The sequence below is a fragment of the Myxine glutinosa genome, chromosome 7, assembly GCF_964187855.1.
Source record: "Myxine glutinosa chromosome 7, kmMyxGlut1.1, whole genome shotgun sequence".
Classification (NCBI taxonomy): domain Eukaryota; kingdom Metazoa; phylum Chordata; class Myxini; order Myxiniformes; family Myxinidae; genus Myxine; species Myxine glutinosa.
In genome coordinates, this window is record NC_136267.1 from 45051756 (window position 1) to 45070992 (window position 19237).

The 19237-nt window shown below is 49.4% G+C and overlaps 1 protein-coding gene across 8 annotated transcripts in view; it reads right to left on the reverse strand.

Annotated features, from left to right (window-relative positions):
• The window catches only part of CSDE1 (cold shock domain containing E1), a 63690-nt gene that overhangs the window by 13925 nt on the left and 30528 nt on the right, over window positions 1-19237 (reverse strand). For 4 of the 8 annotated variants that reach the window (XM_078781608.1, XM_078781607.1, XM_078781605.1 and 1 more), the window contains exons 11-12: window positions 17901-18044; window positions 16618-16695 (exon numbers count right to left, since the gene is read on the reverse strand). In XM_078781608.1, the coding sequence (XP_078637734.1) occupies window positions 16618-16695; window positions 17901-18044 (222 nt within the window). The remainder of the gene's footprint in view (window positions 1-16617; window positions 16696-17900; window positions 18045-19237) is intronic. The other 4 variants (XM_078781612.1, XM_078781611.1, XM_078781610.1 and 1 more) reach the window with 1 other exon arrangement.

Here is a 19237-nt window from a genome sequence, read left to right on the forward strand (position 1 = left end):
CACTAGATTGACTCTGCATTGTATCAAACGAAATAAGCGTAGGCCCCTTTCAATTTCCCCAATCATCTCCGCTCCCCCAAAGTTCCTTTCAAAAGCGGTGCGAGTGGTGTTCAATCCCGCAAGCCGCCATTGCCCATGTGCTCATCTCGGAGAAGAGGGGGGTAGGAGCCGCCAACCCACAGGCGTGGCACGTCGTCATGATCAAAGGAGGAATCGGACAGCCCTAACAGCCAACCAGCACCGCGGTTAGCGACCCGGTAGGCGTGCCCTCGCAGCCGGCGGCTTGATTCCGCCCCGAGTAATAAAAGCGACTGGAAGGGACTGCTTGAGGAGATGACATGAGAGAGGACATGAGAGATGAGCTGTGAGCTGTGAGATGAGAGACGCTCCAAACCAAAAAGGAGAGATACTTGGAGAGGAAACAAGCGTTGGAGAGACGCGCTGAGAGGAGGGAGACGGCTCCACCAGAAGGAGAGGAGCAGGTGTGACCGAGCCAGCGCGTGACGTCCACAGCATCAGCAGCGTCGACGCGACTGAGGGTTTTCCCGCCAAAAACGCGAAGAATTGGGAGCTGCTACCTCCAGCCCTGCCGGTTGCAGGGACCTGACCCTGCCTCCCTCTCCAGCAACCCACCTCCGCCATCCCTGCCTGCAATTTCCTCCGTGTAAGTGTGAACGTCGTCTGTCTTGAATGTTGTCCTGGGGTTAAGTAAATTGAATAGTATAAGTTAACGATTCCCTGTGTGACTGCTTCTTCCATCCATTGCTTGTAAATAACTTTGGTCGCTCCTTCTTTTTGCTTGTGTGTGTATAATAAATCTGTTCTTCCTCCGTACTCTGTCTTCTTCTCTCTTCCTTCTCTTTCGGTCGCTTTAGAGGTTTCCCGATTGAATATCTGTGGTGCGATCTGGTCAACGTTGGGGGAGTCGGGCCAATTGGGGATCCTGTAACGGTCGCGGTTGGACCATCCGCTCGGCCCAAAGTAACATCTAAACCGCGATCCATAACAATTGGTGTCAGGAGTGGAATACGGACCCGAAGCGCGCTTAACGCGCTCAAAATTACAAGCTGCCGAAATTTGTTTTGTTTTAAAGAAAAACCCGAATTTTGAGATCGCGCCATGGACAATCAAGGCGATCGGATGTCGGTGGGGGAGATAGACGGGTTAGGGGTAACCCAGGACTTAGGGGAAGAAAGGGAGGAGGAGAGCAATGAGGAGGCGGTTGAGGGGGTATCAGACGCACAAAATGGCGTCCTCGCGCACGAGGCTTCAGGCACGCAAAATGGCGTCCTCGCGCACGTGGGTGTAGCGGCACCAAATTTTGCCACGCCCGCGACCGTAGCAGCGCCGCCGTTGGATTCGGACCTTTTGTTGCTACAAATCGGGGCCCTTATGGACAAAATGAGGGACGAAGCAAGGGCTAATAGTGAGCGATTGGAAGCCAGAATGGGTGAGCAAATAAGGAACGAAGCGAGGGCTCAGAGTGAGCAATTGGGGGTAATGAGGGACGAAGCGAGGGGTACCGGTGAGGGGTTAGACAACGGGATAAAAGAGGTGAAAAATGGGTTAATGGGGTTAGAAAATAGGATGGAGGACAAATTGCGGGAAATAGGGGAACAATCTGCCAGGGAAATCAAACGAATGGGGAACCAGATAGAGGAGGTGCAAATCGGGTTAGAAAGTAAACTGGATGCTCAGAGGGATGAATTGGGACAGATGAGGGTGGCATCTACAAAAGAGATGGAGGAGATACGACGAGGTGTAAGTGAGGAGGTTTCGGGGCTACGCGAGGAGGTAAAGCGAGGTGAGAAGCGTATGGAGAAAGAGGTGAGGAATAATACGGCTAGGTTACAGGGGGGCATAGAGGGTCTGACGAAGGGAGTAGAACAGCTGACAGTCGGACAAAGGGAACTAGCGGACCAAGTGGAAAAGAACACTGCAATCATCGGGGGTTTAAAAGCGACACAAAAGGACATTAAAAACGAATTAATAGCAACACAAAAGGAATGTCAGATGGTACATGAGGGGTTGACGAAGAAGTTGGAGGAGGTGACAGAAGTAATGGAGACGAAGGACCGAGAGGTGAGGACGCACATAGAAACGGTTAAGGTGGCGTTAGAGGAAGAGATAGAGGGGGCGCACCGGGAGATGAAGGAGGTAAAGGAAAAATTAGAGGAGGTGGAAGAGGGGGTGAGTGAAATTAAGAAGAGACGGAGGGAAACTAAGAGGGAGATAAAGGAGGAAGTCATGGAATATGTACAAGGTCTGTGTTCAAATCATGATGAGGTGCTCACTAACCAAATAAAAAGTTTGCAGGTGGCAGAGGAGGTGCGACGACGAGGTACGGAGGTGAGTGGCAATGTATATGATGTGAGGGGAGATTCAGTCGGCTTGGGGGGTGGTGTAGACCCGGGTGTTCGTGAGGGACCAATGGTAAGATGTATGACTGGTCCGGAGTGGATGGACAGGGGAGGTGTGCAAGGAGGTTTGGCTATGGGGAGTGAGGGGGGTGCTGGTGAGCAAGGATGTGGGGGTATGGCGTGGGTAGCGGGTTGCGGAGGGGCGACCCAGGCATCGACACCAGGAGGGGTAGTGTTTGGAGGGACGGGGGACGCGCGGGAGCCCCCCGGGAATAGCGTACTGTGGGAGCCCGAACGGGCTGGTCCCGCAAGGAGTGACGCGCGGGGTCCGACCTTCGGGCGCCCACAAGGTCCCACTCGCGCCGTATGACGGCAAGAGTGATTTGAGGGCGTACCTGGCGCAGTTTGAGTACGTGTGTAAAGGCAACGGTTGGAATCCGGACGAAGGTGGAGTACACCTGGTGGGGGCACTGCGCGGTGCGGCGGCGGAGGTGCTGACGGCTTTACCACCGGGTGCTCTCACCCTGTCAGCCCTCCGTGCGGCATTAATTAATCGGTTCGGCATTGAACAGCAAAGCGAGCTTGTTAAAGCCCAACTTGCGCAGCGAAAACGCAAGCCCCAGGAGACCATCGGGGAACTTGCTCACGATATTCGCCGCGTGGTCGGGATTGCACACGCGGACATGGCAGCGAGTTCCCAGGAAAGCCTGGCTCTGGATCACTTTATTCAGGCCCTTCCGGATCTGGAGCTCCGGCAACAGCTCGCCATGTGGCGCCCGCAAACCATGAGTCAGGCGGCCGACGCTGCAGCCCGTTGGGAAGCAGCGAGGCCCCTGGCCCGGGGAGGCGAGCGCCACGCAGTGGCGGTGCGTCAGATGGGGCCCGTGATGGGGGGCGGCCCCCCAAGGGGGCCCGCCCCCGACGGGGGCCCTGACCTGGAGAGCATGGTCCGGAGGTTAGTGGATCGGCGCCTGGCGGGACCTGGACCATGGCAGGCGGCCCCAGCGGTGGCACCCGGTAGTCCCCGACAGAGTACCCCAATTCGGACATACAGGGGGGGGAATTTGGAATACCGGAGGCAAGCACCTTACCAGGTGAGGTGCTATAATTGTGCTCGGATGGGTCACCGTGCATGGGAGTGTCGAGCTCCGCGCCGGGACGTTTCCCGCCAACCGATGCCCTCAACTCCGCCCGGTATAGATCGGCCTAGCCGACCTCAGACACCCCCCCGCCAGGGCCCGGGAAACTAGAACGTGCCGGGCATGCAGGGCGGTGTTCGGCAGTAGGGGATGGAGAGAAGCCCTTGTTGACGTGACAGGTCATTCATTGTGGCCGAATTGGGACGGGTAGTTTGACAATTCGGTGCAAAATTGCCGGCGTGGGGGTAGACGCCGTGGTGGACACGGGAGCCAGCGCCACGATCATCAGCCCCGTGGTCCTTAATTCGAGTGCAGACGGCTGGGGTAAAATCCAGCGTCTGGAAAATCATAGTTTGCAGTTGGCTACCGGGGCAACGGCTCCGATCATAGGGCGTGGTTTTGTGACCCTCAAGTTGGGATCGGTAAAGCAAGAGATAGAGGTTTGGGTGGCGGAGGTGTGCGACCCATGCTTAATAGGGTTGGATTTGTTGACTGCCAGCGGTTGTAAAATCGACTTGAGTCGGGGGATCCTGCGATGGGGAGTGGAAGAGCTACCATTGGAGGGGGTGAGCACGGCCGAGAGGGTGGAGCTGGAGGCTCCTGAGGCCGTGACCATCCCTCCGGGGGCCGAGGCCATAGTGCCGGCCCGATGGTCAGCTCGCCCGACATGGCAGGAATCCTGCGGCCTGGTCGAACCGGTGGCAGCGCTATCCATACCTGGTTTAATCGTGGGCCGTACCCTTGTAAAAACGGACGGGCCGGTGGTGGCCGTCCGAGTAATTAATATTAGCACAGAACCACGCACTATAGTGAGGGGCACGAGGGTAGCTGGCTGCACCCCAGTTAGAGAAGTCGCGTCAGTGAGGGGCGAGAACGTCCAGCCGAGCCGGCCCCAGGGGGAGCCTTCAATAAGTTCTAGGAATTGGCCCGATCCCATTTGCGAGATGGTAAAACGTAGTAGTGTAGAGTTGGGAGGTACCCAGAGGGAGGCCTTACACAAACTGGTTGGGTCCCATTTGGACCTCTTCTCCTTGTCCACCGAGGATATTGGACGTACGGGCCTGGTGAAACATCAGATCCACACCGGTGAGGCCCGGCCTATTCGTCAGGCCGCCCGACGGCTCCCTTGGAGCAAGAGGGCGGAAGCTGACGAGCAGGTTGAAAAAATGCTCGACGCAGGTGTGATCGAGCCCTCGGGAAGTCCTTGGATGTCACCTGTTGTGCTGGTCAAAAAGAAGGATGGGACCACGCGGTTCTGCGTGGACTATCGCCAGCTAAACAACGTGACACTCAAGGACTCATATCCCCTGCCAAGGATTGATGACACCCTCGATGCCGTTGCGGGCTCAAATTGGTTCTCAACTTTGGACCTCAAGAGTGGGTATTGGCAGGTGGAGATGGATAGGGCAGGGAAGGAGAAAACGGCATTTTCCACAGGTAAGGGACTGTATCAGTTTACTGTGATGCCGTTTGGTTTGTGTAACGCCCCCGCCACCTTTGAAAGATTGATGGAACATGTACTAGGCGGCATGCCATGGTAATCATGCCTGGTGTACCTGGATGACGTCCTAGTACATGCCAAGACCTTCCCCCAGGCGGTAGCTAATTTGGACCAGGTGTTCGGGTGCCTCAGACAGGCAGGGTTGAAGCTGAACCCGAGTAAGTGCACTTTGTTTGCAAGAGAGGTGGCCTATCTAGGTCACGTGATCGGCCGCGAGGGGGTAAAAACGGACCCAGACAAAATTAAAGCGGTAGAGGAGTGGCCCGCACCACGTACCATCAAGGAGGTGCAGGGATTTTTGGGACTCTGCTCCTACTACCGGCGCTTTGTGGCGAAATTTGCGGAGTTGGCCCGTCCCCTCCACCGGCTTACGGAGAAGGGGACGCGATTTAATTGGACACGGGAGTGCCACGAGGCCTTCCAAAAATTGAAGGGGTGTCTAATATCCGCACCCCTTCTAGCTTACCCCACTAGTGACGGGACATTTACCCTGGACACGGATGCGAGCCAGGAAGGATTGGGCGCAGTTTTGTCTCAGACACAGGAGGGCGTGGAGAGGGTGACTGGTTACTATAGTCGGGCCTTAAGTAGGCCCGAGCGAAATTATTGTGTCACTCGCAAAGAGTTATTGGCTATGCTGGCTGCCATGAACCATTTCCACCCGTACCTGTACGGGCGGAAATTTTTGGTTAGAACTGACCATTCCTCCTTGCAATGGCTCCTTCGGTTCAAGGAACCGGAGGGCCAAATTGCAAGGTGGTTGGAAAAGTTGCAGCAGTACGATTTTGATGTGGCCCATAGGGCCGGGAAGGCCCATGGTAATGCGGACGCACTCTCTCGGCGTCCTTGTCTGGGGGAAAACTGTAAATTTTGTGCGAGACACGAGGAGAGGGAGCAATTGGGCGATTCCGCCCCGATTCTCGTCGTCCGGGCAACCCGGGTGAGAGGGCCAATTTTGCCACTAACCGCGGACGAGGAATTTGGAGAGTTGGCTTGGAGCACGGCCCAGCAGGAGGATCCTGTTCTGGGGCCGGTGTTCCAATGGGTCAAATTGGGGCAAAGACCAAAGGGGGAAGAGGTCACCCCCCTCGGGGCGCAAACAAAGGCGTATTGGGCTCAGTGGCAGACCCTGGAATTGAAAGGCAACATCTTGTATCGCAAGTGGGTGGAGGTTCCCTCTGATAGAACTTCCTGGCTGGTGATAGTCCCTGACAAATTCAAGAACGTCATATTGCAACAGGTGCATGGTACCCGCTCCGGCGGCCATTTGGGCAGGACAAAGACAATATCTCGGGTCCGCCGGAGGTTCTATTGGGTGAATATGGGGCGCGACATACAGGACTGGTGTCGGAGATGCGACGCCTGTTCTGCCAAAAAGGGACCAGCACGGAGGATGAGGGCCCCCCTCCAATTACATCAGGTGGGGGCCCCCCTTGAGCGGGTGGCTATGGATATTCTAGGACCGCTGCCCCGCACCCGCCAAGGTAATAAGTATATCCTCGTTGTAATGGACTATTTCACCAAGTGGCCGGAGGCCTATGCCCTCCCCAACCAAGAAGCAGGGGTGGTAGCACAGGCCTTCGTAGAAGGATTTGTATGTCGGCACGGGATTCCACAGGAGCTGCACACCGATCAGGGTCGAAATTTTGAAAGTCAATTGCTAAAAGATGTGTGCAGACTCCTGTCAATTCGGAAAACCAGAACCACGCCCCTGCGGCCACAATCTGACGGGATGGTGGCAAGGTTCAATCGAACATTGATCCAACAACTGGCATTGTTCACCACCACCGTCAGGATGACTGGGACGAACATCTCCCGTACCTGTTGATGGCCTACCGAACTAGCCAGCACGGGGCCACCGCATGCAGTCCAGTGTTGCTTATGTATGGGCGGGAGTTACGGGCTCCCGCCGACTTGCTATGCGGTCCCGTGCCAGATACCACGGATACACCGCCGAGGGAGGGTTACGCACGTCACCTGGAGGAAGGCATGGAGCGGGTCCATGCCTTCGCCCACCGCCAGCTCCATCTGGCGGGGGCCAAGATGAAGCGTAGGTACGACGACCGGAGCCAGGGGAGTCAATACGCTCCGGGGATGAAGATTTGATTCTTTAATCCCCGGAGGCGGAAGGGCAGGTGCCCAAAACTCACCTCCCCCTGGCAAGGCCCGGGAGTCGTCCTGTCGCAAATCTGTGACGTGGTCATTAAAATCAAAATGGGGCCACGGGCCCCCCCTCGGATCGTCCATGCCGACCGGATAAGACCTTATGCCGGCGAGCAGGCGCCCTCATGGATCGCCTCGGCTCTAGATGCCGAGGCAGGACCCAGTACCTCTTGCGACGGGGGCTCGTAGCGTCAGAGGACTGGGGGGGATGATAGTGGGAACGCCCCCCATGTGGTGGGATGGCAACTCTGTCATCCCTCACAGGTGGGGGCAAAGGAGCACTAGGTTTATGGGGTTGATGGCAGTGAAAACTAGCCCGGGTGGGTTAGGATATTGTGTGTAGGGCCCTAGAAGATGACATTAGGTGACGTTAAGGTTAGTTAGTGACAAGGATACATGTAGTGGGGACGCAGGTAGATTAGTGTGGATGATAATGACGTGGGAGCGCAATAGTTTAAAGGGACGACTGGGAAGCGCAAGTTTCAGAGGGGAGTAGTTAGATGAGATGATGCCGTGTGTTTGAGAATTGAACAGGTGTGATTGCACAGGTGTGCAACTGAACAGGTGTATGGAGCAGTGTATGAGTGAGTGATGGTGATGTGTATTGTGATGACCAAATGGTCCAGGAAGAAAGGAGGGTGCAGGTGGCACCAGGTGTGAGGGCACAGGTGTGCAACAGCAGGTATGGAGAATGGTAGTGTGGAATAAATGGAGTATTGGAATGGATGGTCGTGGAGTGAGTATGGTGGAAATTGTGGAGTGGAGTGGATGGTGCGAAGGTGTGAATGGGGGAAGAGTGGACCCCCATCACGGATACCCGGGGCGGGTAGAGTAAGTGTTAGGTAGAGGGTATAGGTAAATTGTGGTTGGATATTGGCATCTGTGGTGCGGGTGAAAGAATGGTCTTTGGATGGGTGCATTAGTGTTGTGGAAATGGCTGGGCGGGTAGCCTGTTAGTGTGTGTAGTTGGTTGGGCGCTCCACCACTGTGAGGATGTCGGCCAGGTGAGGCCGCAGGTGGGCTCTGGGAGCCGGTAGTAGTTGTTGTGGATGGGGCCCGAGGACGGACCCGGGTAGCCCAGTGCCAGAGGGCACCGAGTGGGGTGACAGAGCCAGGAGGGGCTTTCCCCAGTTAGATAGGTTAGGGTGAGGAGCAGGTAAGCTCGGGTGGCAACTACAGTGGTGGAGGTGTGCAGGTGGGTAGACCTGCTGGGAGAGCTACACGCCACAGCCCAGAAATTGTGCGAGGGCACCGGGAGATGAATCGGGGGAGTGAGACCCCAAATTGAGAAGCACCACAGTTTGGTCAATGGGAATTGGTTTTTAGAACCCATAGTGTAAGTTGGCCAATGGATTGGCAGGGAGAGACCCCGGGTAGTGTAAAGTGTGTTAAAGTCATTTAGAGGATAGTTAGGATTGGAGTCTCCTCGCACCATCTGCATCCACTCACCTGAGATGAGGTAACTCCACACCATGCCATGTTTTATTATTTTTCATTAATGCAAATGTTTTGGATTGTGAGACGCATCATGACGTGGGTGTGACATTGTGCGTAATTCCATCTATCCCTCCTTATGAGGATTGATGATGAATTGGTGATGGCAAATTTTGAAGTAGAGGGATTGGAGACGAATTTGGTGTAGAAGGGAAAGATGGGGAAGACAAGACGTAGTGACGAATTTGTAAAGGTGTAAATTCTTGTAAATATGGGGTAAGGGCAAGGGTAGTGCAGGTGACGGGGGGGTGACGTACGGTAGGGACGAGTTTTTCTCACTTCGCTCTCCGTACGCACTTCACCCTGCATTGCCTTTATTGACGTGTACCCTTGTGACCTTACCCCTCGCTCATTTGTCTTCCCCCCTTTTGTCTCCCACTTGAGGACCTGTGCGCCATTGGGCGCCAAGGGGAGCGTGCGTGAGGTGGCCATTGTGCGCACGAGATTCCCAGAACCAGCATGCATTGCGTTGATGTACCACTTTATGGACCGCTGTTCTGCGGCCAAGTACCACTTGATGGACCCCAGGTTCTGGGGCAGGGCACCTCTGTTGGAGACCGGCCATAGTGGCCAGGGAATCTTGCTTGCGGACCTCGGTAAGGTGGCACCTATGCCAAACAGGTGGACCACCCTTAGTTGGCCCCTGAGGCCCTAAATAAAAATGAACACAAGTTGTGCTTTTTATTATTTCCAAGTAGGCCGCATGAAGCCAGAAGACGTCGGGAAGAACATCGGCCCAGCAGAGAAAGAGAAGACCACCACCAGTTGTTTTGTTGTGTTTATTATAAACCGTGGTGACTGTGCACCGAGTGGTGCTTTGTGGTGCTTTTGTGGTGCTTTTGGGTGCTTTGGTGGTATTGGTACTGGTGCATCGATGCAATGCGTGCTGTCTCCTCCCTCCCAACAGGAATTTCTTTTTCTTGTTCCCTAAAAAAAAAAAAAAAAACACAGGTCCTGGGTTGCGTTGTAAATAAGAAATAACGTCATTGTAAATAATGCTCCCCACCGTAAATGTATAGTTTGAGAACAATTCCGTAATTCGGTTAGCTGTGGGCTTGAGTCTGTTAGACAGGGTGCAATGCAATAGGGGGACATACTTATTTGTGTTTTAAGATTGTCACACTCAGGGTCAGGTTAATTGTAGAGGGAATTACACCTACGTGTCACACTAAGTTAAAGTTTTGTAGGCCCGAGTACGGGCCTGAAGAAAGGAGGGTGCAGTGTAACGAATTTGAGAAGTGTAACAGTTTTGGAGAAAGTGTAACGAATGTGAAAAGTATGGTTTTGTTGTGTGTAACACCCTCGTAATGTAAATAATGGTCGCAGCCGTCCTCCTAGTTAATTCCATGAAACTTACACACAGGCCACGATATATCTTTTTAAATAGTTTATTTCCTTATTCCATGTAGGCTAAATATGTGTTTCCCACTAGATTGACTCTGCATTGTATCAAACGAAATAAGCGTAGGCCCCTTTCAATTTCCCCAATCATCTCCGCTCCCCCAAAGTTCCTTTCAAAAGCGGTGCGAGTGGTGTTCAATCCCGCAAGCCGCCATTGCCCATGTGCTCATCTCGGAGAAGAGGGGGGTAGGAGCCGCCAACCCACAGGCGTGGCACGTCGTCATGATCAAAGGAGGAATCGGACAGCCCTAACAGCCAACCAGCACCGCAGTTAGCGACCCGGTAGGCGTGCCCTCGCAGCCGGCGGCTTGATTCCGCCCCGAGTAATAAAAGCGACTGGAAGGGACTGCTTGAGGAGATGACATGAGAGAGGACATGAGAGATGAGCTGTGAGCTGTGAGATGAAAGACGCTCCAAACCAAAAAGGAGAGATACTTGGAGAGGAAACAAGCGTTGGAGAGACGCGCTGAGAGGAGGGAGACGGCTCCACCAGAAGGAGAGGAGCAGGTGTGACCGAGCCAGCGCGTGACGTCCACAGCATCAGCAGCGTCGACGCGACTGAGGGTTTTCCCGCCAAAAACGCGAAGAATTGGGAGCTGCTACCTCCAGCCCTGCCGGTTGCAGGGACCTGACCCTGCCTCCCTCTCCAGCAACCCACCTCCGCCATCCCTGCCTGCAATTTCCCCCGTGTAAGTGTGAACGTCGTCTGTCTTGAATGTTGTCCTGGGGTTAAGTAAATTGAATAGTATAAGTTAACGATTCACTGTGTGACTGCTTCTTCCATCCATTGCTTGTAAATAACTTTGGTCGCTCCTTCTTTTTGCTTGTGTGTGTATAATAAATCTGTTCTTCCTCCGTACTCTGTCTTCTTCTCTCTTCCTTCTCTTTCGGTCGCTTTAGAGGTTTCCCGATTGAATATCTGTGGTGCGATCTGGTCAACGTTGGGGGAGTCGGGCCAATTGGGGATCCTGTAACGGTCGCGGTTGGACCATCCGCTCGGCCCAAAGTAACATCTAAACCGCGATCCGTAACAATATATATATGTATATATATATATATATATATATATATATATATATATATATATATAAATATATATATATATATATATATATATATATATATATATATATATTGTTATGGATTTGAGAATTGTGTTTTTTTGTGTGTTGTAAAATATCACCCTCCTTCCTCCATTCAGTGTATAAAGGTCAAAGGTCGTGCCCGTAGTTATTCCATATACAATCACGTAGCCAATAATAGATTTCCTTTGTTCAGTAGTTATCTCCTTATTATGTGTATTAGGTTAAGGCTGTGTCGTCCATTAATTAATACTGCATTGCCCCGAAGTGGAATAAGGTAGATTCCCTGCACATCCCCCCCTTTCGTCAATTGCCAACTGCATTGGGCGGTTTGCTGCATTCTGCTGCTGCTGTGGGTTGTGGTTTTTTTCGCTGCAAGACTCCATTAGCCACGAGGTCATCTCGGAGCAGAAGGTGGGAGGAATCGGCCCAGCGCCGGGAACAAGGCGTGGCCTTGCCAACGCCTCCTCTAAGGGCGGGATCGGTGAGCCCTCGTGACCAATCAGGGCCGAGGCGAGCTCACCGATGGGCGTGTCCTGGAGGCCGGCGGCTTGATCGCCCGAGGCGATATATAAACGCACGCGGAAGCCTTTGCAAGAAGTTCAAGAGGGAGGAGTCCAAAGAGCGAGTTCAAGGGAGTTCAAGAGAGTTCAAGAGAGTCCAAAGAGTCCTGAGAGCAAGGGTAAGGAGTCCTGAGAGTTGTCAGAGTGGGAGTCGTAGAGAGAGCACCAAGCAGCTTCGACTCCACCAAGCAGCGTTGGCTCCACCAGGCAGCTTTAACTCGACCGGCGGAGCTCGTGCCGCGGCAGCTCGCACAGCCGCAGCTTGGGCGTTGACGGCGGTGCCGACCGTGGCCGCGGAGGAACGGAGCTGCCGCTCCCGGCCCGACCGTGACCCAGTTCCAGTGGACCTCCCTCTCCCTCCAGCCATCCACCTCCTGCATTCGTTCCTGCCATCATTCCCCGTGTAAGTGTGCTCGTTGTCTGTCTTTTGTCTTGTCCTTGGGTTTCTAAGTAAGACTGTAATAGGTAAGCTAATTTGCACTGTGTCCTTCTGGTCCGTCCCTCTTTCTGTCTTTATTTTCGTATCCTTCCTTCTCCTTGGTTACTTTTGACTTGTACATAATTAGTTAGTAATAAATCATATTTGTTCCTCCTTACTCTGCCTTCTTTCCTTTACATCCGTTTCGTCCTTGTCTTTTCCCAATTGAATACCTGTGGCACGATTTGGCCAACGTTTCGGAATCGGGTTAGTGAATGCTAATGACTCGAACTTTGGGTTGCTAAAAACCACTCGGCAACTAGACCATCTAAAACCGGGGTTCGAGCGGGAGTCCCTCCCTTGCTTCACGGTCAGGAGTGGCACTCAGGTCCTTGGGAGTTTTTGTAGACCAAATACCCTGGCTGCTCCCGACCGGAAGGAGCGTTGGGACCCCCAGGACTCACGTCGGTCAGTCGCGGACAAGGGGATTAATCCCCCCTTCTTAAGGGGGAAAGGCCGACGTCGAGATCCGTAACAATATGTGTGTGTGTGTATGTATGTATGTATGTATGTATGTATGTATGTATGTATATATATTGTTACGGACGCGGTTAAAGATGTTATTTACCGAGCGGTTGGTATTACCGCGACCGAACAGTTATTCCCCGACTAATACCCGATTTGCCCCAAACTTTGGCCGGATCGCGCCACCGCTATTCAATCGGGAAAACTCTAAAGCGACCGAATGCAAAGAGGAAAACGAAGGCAAAGAAAGGTTTGGAAATACAGTCATCCCTCGCTATATCGCGGTTCACTTTTCGCGGCTTCGGTACATCGCGGGTTTTTCTCGCTAGTATATGTAAAATTATATCGCGGATTTTTCGCTATATCGCGGGATTTTTCAGTATAAATGTATTTTTATATACTATTATTTTAAATATTTTTGTGGTAAAATAAGCATTTTCTAGCCTAAAAAATTAAAAAACGTAAAAAAATAAGAAAAATACAGTTATTAAAACATATTACAAGAAATAAAATACTGTACATAGTGTACAGTAGAAGGAGAGACAGAGTCGTGCGTATGGAAAACGCAGATGTGGCAGCTTCCACTTGCGCTAGTTACCCACGTAATGGGTAACTGTAATGCTCTTTCTGGCTGTGCAGTACATTCATCATCGTCATCACCTTCATCGTCATCAGTACTGCACAGCTAATTCATCATCATCTTCATCACGCAAGTTGTAGTATTGAAGAGCCGGGGCTCTTGCTTGATACGGACGAAATGACGGGCAAGACACAAACTCGTCCGAGAAGATATTTATTCTCAAAACCAACTCGGGAACACTGAAAAGCCCGTTTATCGGGCTGAATTATAAAGCACAACCAGAAACTGAAAGCCACGCCTCTCAAGCGTGGCGTGCTTGGTGGTCACGTGATCAACAGGTGTAGCTGATTATACCCGCACGCGCGGCACGCTTTGGCGGTCACGTGACCAGCCACTCTGGCGCCGGGGATCCCCGCCGGTGACGTCACCGGCTGGAGCAAGGAGATTCTAATGCTGGTCTTGCTTGGGGAACCCATGGGTCGCTACAGTATCTTCAATGGTGAGTACCCATTAGAATTTTATATGTTGTTAAAATTACGTATGTTTAAGAGTGTAAAAAGTGTTTAAGAGTATAGGAAGTGTTTATAAGAGTATGGGAAAGGTTAATAAGAGTGTGGGGAGGGTCATAAAGCTTTAAAATATATATAAATAATAAAATAAAAATATGGTCGCTACTTCGCGGATTTTCGTCTATCGCGGGGGGTTCTGGAACGTAACCCCCGCGATAAACGAGGGATCACTGTACTACTAAATTTATTTACTATTCACACACATAAGCAAAAAGACAGCAGTCACGTTTATTTACAAGCACATGAGACGCAGGTGACAGTGAAAATACTAGCTTATACAGACTTATTGTTACTACCCAGGGACAAGACAAAAGACAGACTACGAGCACACTTACACGGGGAATGATGATAGGGATGGCAGGTGGGTGGCTGGTGGATGGCTGGCGGGATAGGGAGGTCCAACTAGTTCTGCAGCTGATCGACTCGTGGGCAGCCGCCGCTCCTTCGCGGCCCTGCTCCAAACTGCCGTCCAGGCCTCACGCTGCTGTGGCTGCAGTTTCGGTGGCTCCAGCTGCAGCAAATGCAGTTTCAGTGGCTCGAGCTGCAGCAAGTGCAGTTTTGGTGGCTCGAGCTGCAGTGAGTGCAGTTTCGGTGGCTCGAGCTGCAGTTCAACCCTGGACTTCTTCTCGTCTCTCTGTCGTCAAAGCTCATCTCCCTTGTCTGCCTTGGGAACGCCCTGCCGTGGGTTATATAGGCCCCACCCCTCAACCTTCACGAACCTCCTCGATCTTTCTTTCCACACCCTCTCCAAGTCCAACCCCTTGTTCGTGGTTGGTTGAGTGGGGCTGACTCACTCCTCCCCTCTATGATGAGGTGGGGACCCGCCTTTCTTCCCCAACCCTGCCTCGTGGTCAATGGCGGATGAAGAGAAAACCGCCCAAAATGCAGTTGGCAATTGACGAAAAGGGGGAATGGAAGTTTTGGGAGTGGGAATGAAGGGAATCTATCTCTTTCACTGGTGCAATGGAGTATTTCAATTAATGGGAGACACAGCCTTACCCTAAAACACATAATAAGATATAAGCTATCGAACAGGGGTATTCTATGATTAGCTGTGGTGTGGATGCTTTATGGACTAATTATGGGACGCCCTTTGACCTTTACACAGCTCCGGAGGCAGGAGGCACAGAATAACAATAATAATAAAGCACACAATCAAAAAAAATAGTCCTCATATCTGCAACAATATATATATATATATATATATATATATATATATATATATATATAAATAAATATAAAGCTCGCAGTGTTAGTGTGAGGATATCCCGAAGACTCAATAGCTCAGTGGGCTGTCACCGCGTAAATGAGGTCCATGGGTTAGAGTCCCGGGTTGAGTCAATTTTTTTCCACACTAGCCCCACGCAGGCATTTACTTTCTGCTTATTAAATTTAATATATGTATACATACTCCACATATGTTCAGCTCCGGTGCCACAAGAAAAATTATACTCCATTTTTGCATATATTGGTGAAGGGAAAAGTGTCTGTCCGTGTGTGTGCTTATAATGCCTGGCATTGAGCAATACACAGTCTCTCCCAGGTAAGTCAACCCTATATTCTCGTTGGCATAAGTTGTTTTCACAGAAGGGGCTACAGCTGCGGGCGGGTGACTGGCGCCCTAAAAATGAGCTTGTCTTCCCTGCTGCCTCGTGGACTCGGCTTTTGAGCCAAAGACTAAGGGTGTGGTCCGATTTGCGGTCCGAGTCCGATTTGCATTCAGAAAAAGAATGATCGTTGTCAACCATTTTGAAATTTCCATCCTTTTGTCTAAATGCTGAAAATTAATATTTAAAAGATTACTTGAATCACAGATTTCACGCGAGCAATGGCAGGTTAAAAGTGCGTCGTGAGCTGAACCGAATCGGTGTAAATGCACGCACAGCGCATGCGGAAAAAGGCTCATTTAGCATTCATACGTCATTTTGAAAGCTGCGTATATGCAACAGTACTTTTTATCATTTCAGTAACAGTAATCAGTAATCATTTTAAAATCACCCTGTGCATGGACAAGCCCCAAATATGACCTTGCCATCGATGTTCGATTCAAACGTTTCATGCATGTGTCTCGTCATCGTCCATGTAATACATACATGTCACCGTGTAATGCATAGACCATCCTGAATCATTGTTGTGCAGAGTTAACACAGATTTCTATGTGAACAAGACAACGATATTATCGATGGTTAGAATTTAATTGGACGTTTGTGATATTATTGACAATGTACAAACATATTTTGTTACAATACATTAATTCATGCCTATAATTCTAAACAATGGGCCATTTTATGGGTAAAGTTCTCCACTGTGGAGGAGGGTAAGGGTGGGGTGGGTTTTCGTCTCAGATTATAAGGAAATTAGGGTTGTTAAATCAACAACAATCTAATTCGGTCAACCTGTCTTGCAGATGTAGGCCATTTTTCACCTTGCCAAAGCAGGTCACCACTTTAAATGACAACTTTTCTGATGTCACTAGAAAGCAAACCGATACATTTGAAAGTTGTTTTTTTAACACACTATATGACTATCTGAAGGCATTCTCTATAATCTAAAGAGGAAGTTTGATCTATGACTCGAGCTTTCGAGACAAGGAGAGCAAAATACTCATAATAACTACCCGTTAATCTCAGTTTTTTTGAAAACATTCTATGCGAGATTCCGTACATCCGGGCCAACGATCATGCTGAGGATTTATAAAAAAAAAAAATTAACGAGCTAAAGCTCAGATGCGAGTGCAAGGAAAGGTTATGGAAAATGCGTGCAGAATCCCAGAAGAGAAACCCAACTGGAAGATCAACACTGACTCAGCCGATTATTCAAACCTGATACTTCGCGTCCCGTTCCGTGAACGTAGGGTTCTCTAGATGCGTTTCGCGAATGGGAGACGAGTGTTTTGGTACCTGAGGCAGAAGAGGAAGCATTGCAAGCTGGTTTGGTTTTGTGCATTCTCGGCCTTTAGGTTAAATTCGAGTCATTGTCTACTAACAGAAGAGAGAAAGAGAGCTCAATCCCATTTTAAAATACAAGGATTGATTAGGAGATAGAAAGTTTTATCTTTTTGAATTAAAATTGCTATAAAATCCTGTAAAAGGAGAAAAAACAAAATCTTTCAATGTCGATCAATAACTAACAGTATTACAGAGTAACCCTCAAATTGTTTGATGAATTCCATCAACTGATTTTGCCCCAAATTTGTAGCATTTGGCGTTAAAGGTTAAAGCCAATTCAGAATCATCAAATACATTTTATTGTGAAATTACTGAAATGCAATGGATATGTGGCTCAGAAATTTAAACGAGCTAGAGTAAAACTAATTCGTCAACGGTTTCATATTTCACAGAAACCAACACATCATTCAATTCCTTATATTTTTTTTACATTCAATACTTTTTGATCTACCTGTCCCCTCAACCATTGCACCCGACCAACTATTTGCACTGTGAGCAGGTGGGACGATACCATGATGCTCCTTTGTTGCTGACGTGCCAGGGGCAGGGGAGTGAGGAGGGGGGGGGGGGGGTGGGGCTGGGGGGGTGGGAGGGGGCGCTCGAGTCTATAATGATCTTCTTTGTCGCTGTTAATCACTGTGGCTTTATATTTAAAATAACAACTGTGTTCAAAGTATGATACAACAACTTTATTAAACTTCTGGAAGTGGCCTACACTCGACAGGTTTGAGGTTAACTTGTCTGATGAGCAAAATTGCTTATTCTGGACAGTCGGACAACCGTTAATGTCGAGCCCTGTGACAAACACCTTCACGAATTACTGACCATTTACAGACCACCCACAGACTGCCCCATTTGCTATTCGTATTGGGATGATGTCAGTGAGAGAAAAGGAATCAATTTGATCATTCAATGATAACAAAGGAGTTATATCACCAAGATTGGATAAACAAGCAAACAGAGTTGGTTTCTCGATACTCTCTGGTCATAGGGTGGTGGAATTTTCCAAACCTGATCACCTGTCATGAAATGACCAACACTAGAGGGGGTGGAGAGAGTGGATTGGGCGGTAGAGTAGTGTTTGCTCACTGTGATAAATTAAAAGCTTTTAGATGTTCGGTTGTACTTAGAACAACACTGTTCTGACAAACACTTACCGGGGCAATGGTGAACTCGACCTCATCTGAGATGTGCAGGGAATTTGCTCCATCCAGAACCTCACTGAAGTGAAAGAACATCCTGGGTTCTCGCTCCACACACTTTATGAAACCAAAGCCATCACGCAGTGCGGCCACAACACCCTGGAAACAAAGTCGTCATCTTGTTCAAAATGGGGCTCAAGAGACGAGCCTAGTCTCAATAAAAGTGCAACGCCACAAAGTACATATACTTTATGCAAAAAATAATAAAATACTTTATTACAGAGTGTTAATAACTTCACAATAAATGTTAATAACTTATAAATGATTAAATCCACTCATTAACACTCCACAAGAAATTCATAAAAATAAAAATAAAAATAAAAATAAAACCTCAAAAGGTTAAACAAAGCAGGCCAGAGCTTTGCAAGACAAATGCCAACGAAAAATTACGTTCAACTGACAAATGGTCAGGTTTGCAAATGAGCGAACACACAAAATAAAATATTTGGAGAAACGCCACGAATGATGTTCAAACATGTGCAAAGGCAAGCAGACATTGAAATAAACCTGATAATCATTATATATGAAAGCTAAGATGTAGATAAATAAAGTCACACTAAAATAAAATACATTATAACTGCCACTTTATAACTGCTGGCAGTGATGACCGGTTACCAAGACGTCCCGCTTTGATCAGACATGTGACCAATGACGTCCTATTTATCCGTTCGTCCTGACAAATTCACTCTGGTTGGTGTGGGGGAGAGAAAGTTAGGGTAGGGAGGAGGACTTGAAGGAGGGTGGGAAGGAGTTTGAGGTTGGAAATTGGAAGAGAGGGAGAAGAGTTATTGGGTCGTTTAGAGGGGGTGAGATGCACTCCGTGGCAAAAAAAAAGAAGAGCCAAGCTGTTTTTTTTCTTTCAAATTTGGAGCCATAGATGCACAGCACATATTCCAGTTTAAATTGATCACTCATGTTGCAGTAGCTAAAAGACCTCCACACGGTTTATAGCATTTTTAATGAAAAAATGCGTGTTTTAAGAAGTTTTGTTCAAAAAAACCTCTGAAAATTACAAAATTTCCATATTTTTGCCTTCCAACTTTAAAGGACAATATCTCAGGTAAGACAAAATAGATCAAAATTTTGCACATAAAAAGTAAGATAAGACTGTTTTGAGTTGTTCTGTGTAACAAAAAAATTCAAAAATAATACTTTCCTTTTAGAAGTACTTTTAAAGATCTGCAATGCATTTTTAGGGTGTCATGTTTTTTTGACTGTTTTGTGCATATGTAGTGCCTAAATTGCTCTAATTTATGACTTGTAGAGTTCGTGTAGGTCATGTTTTTTGTGTT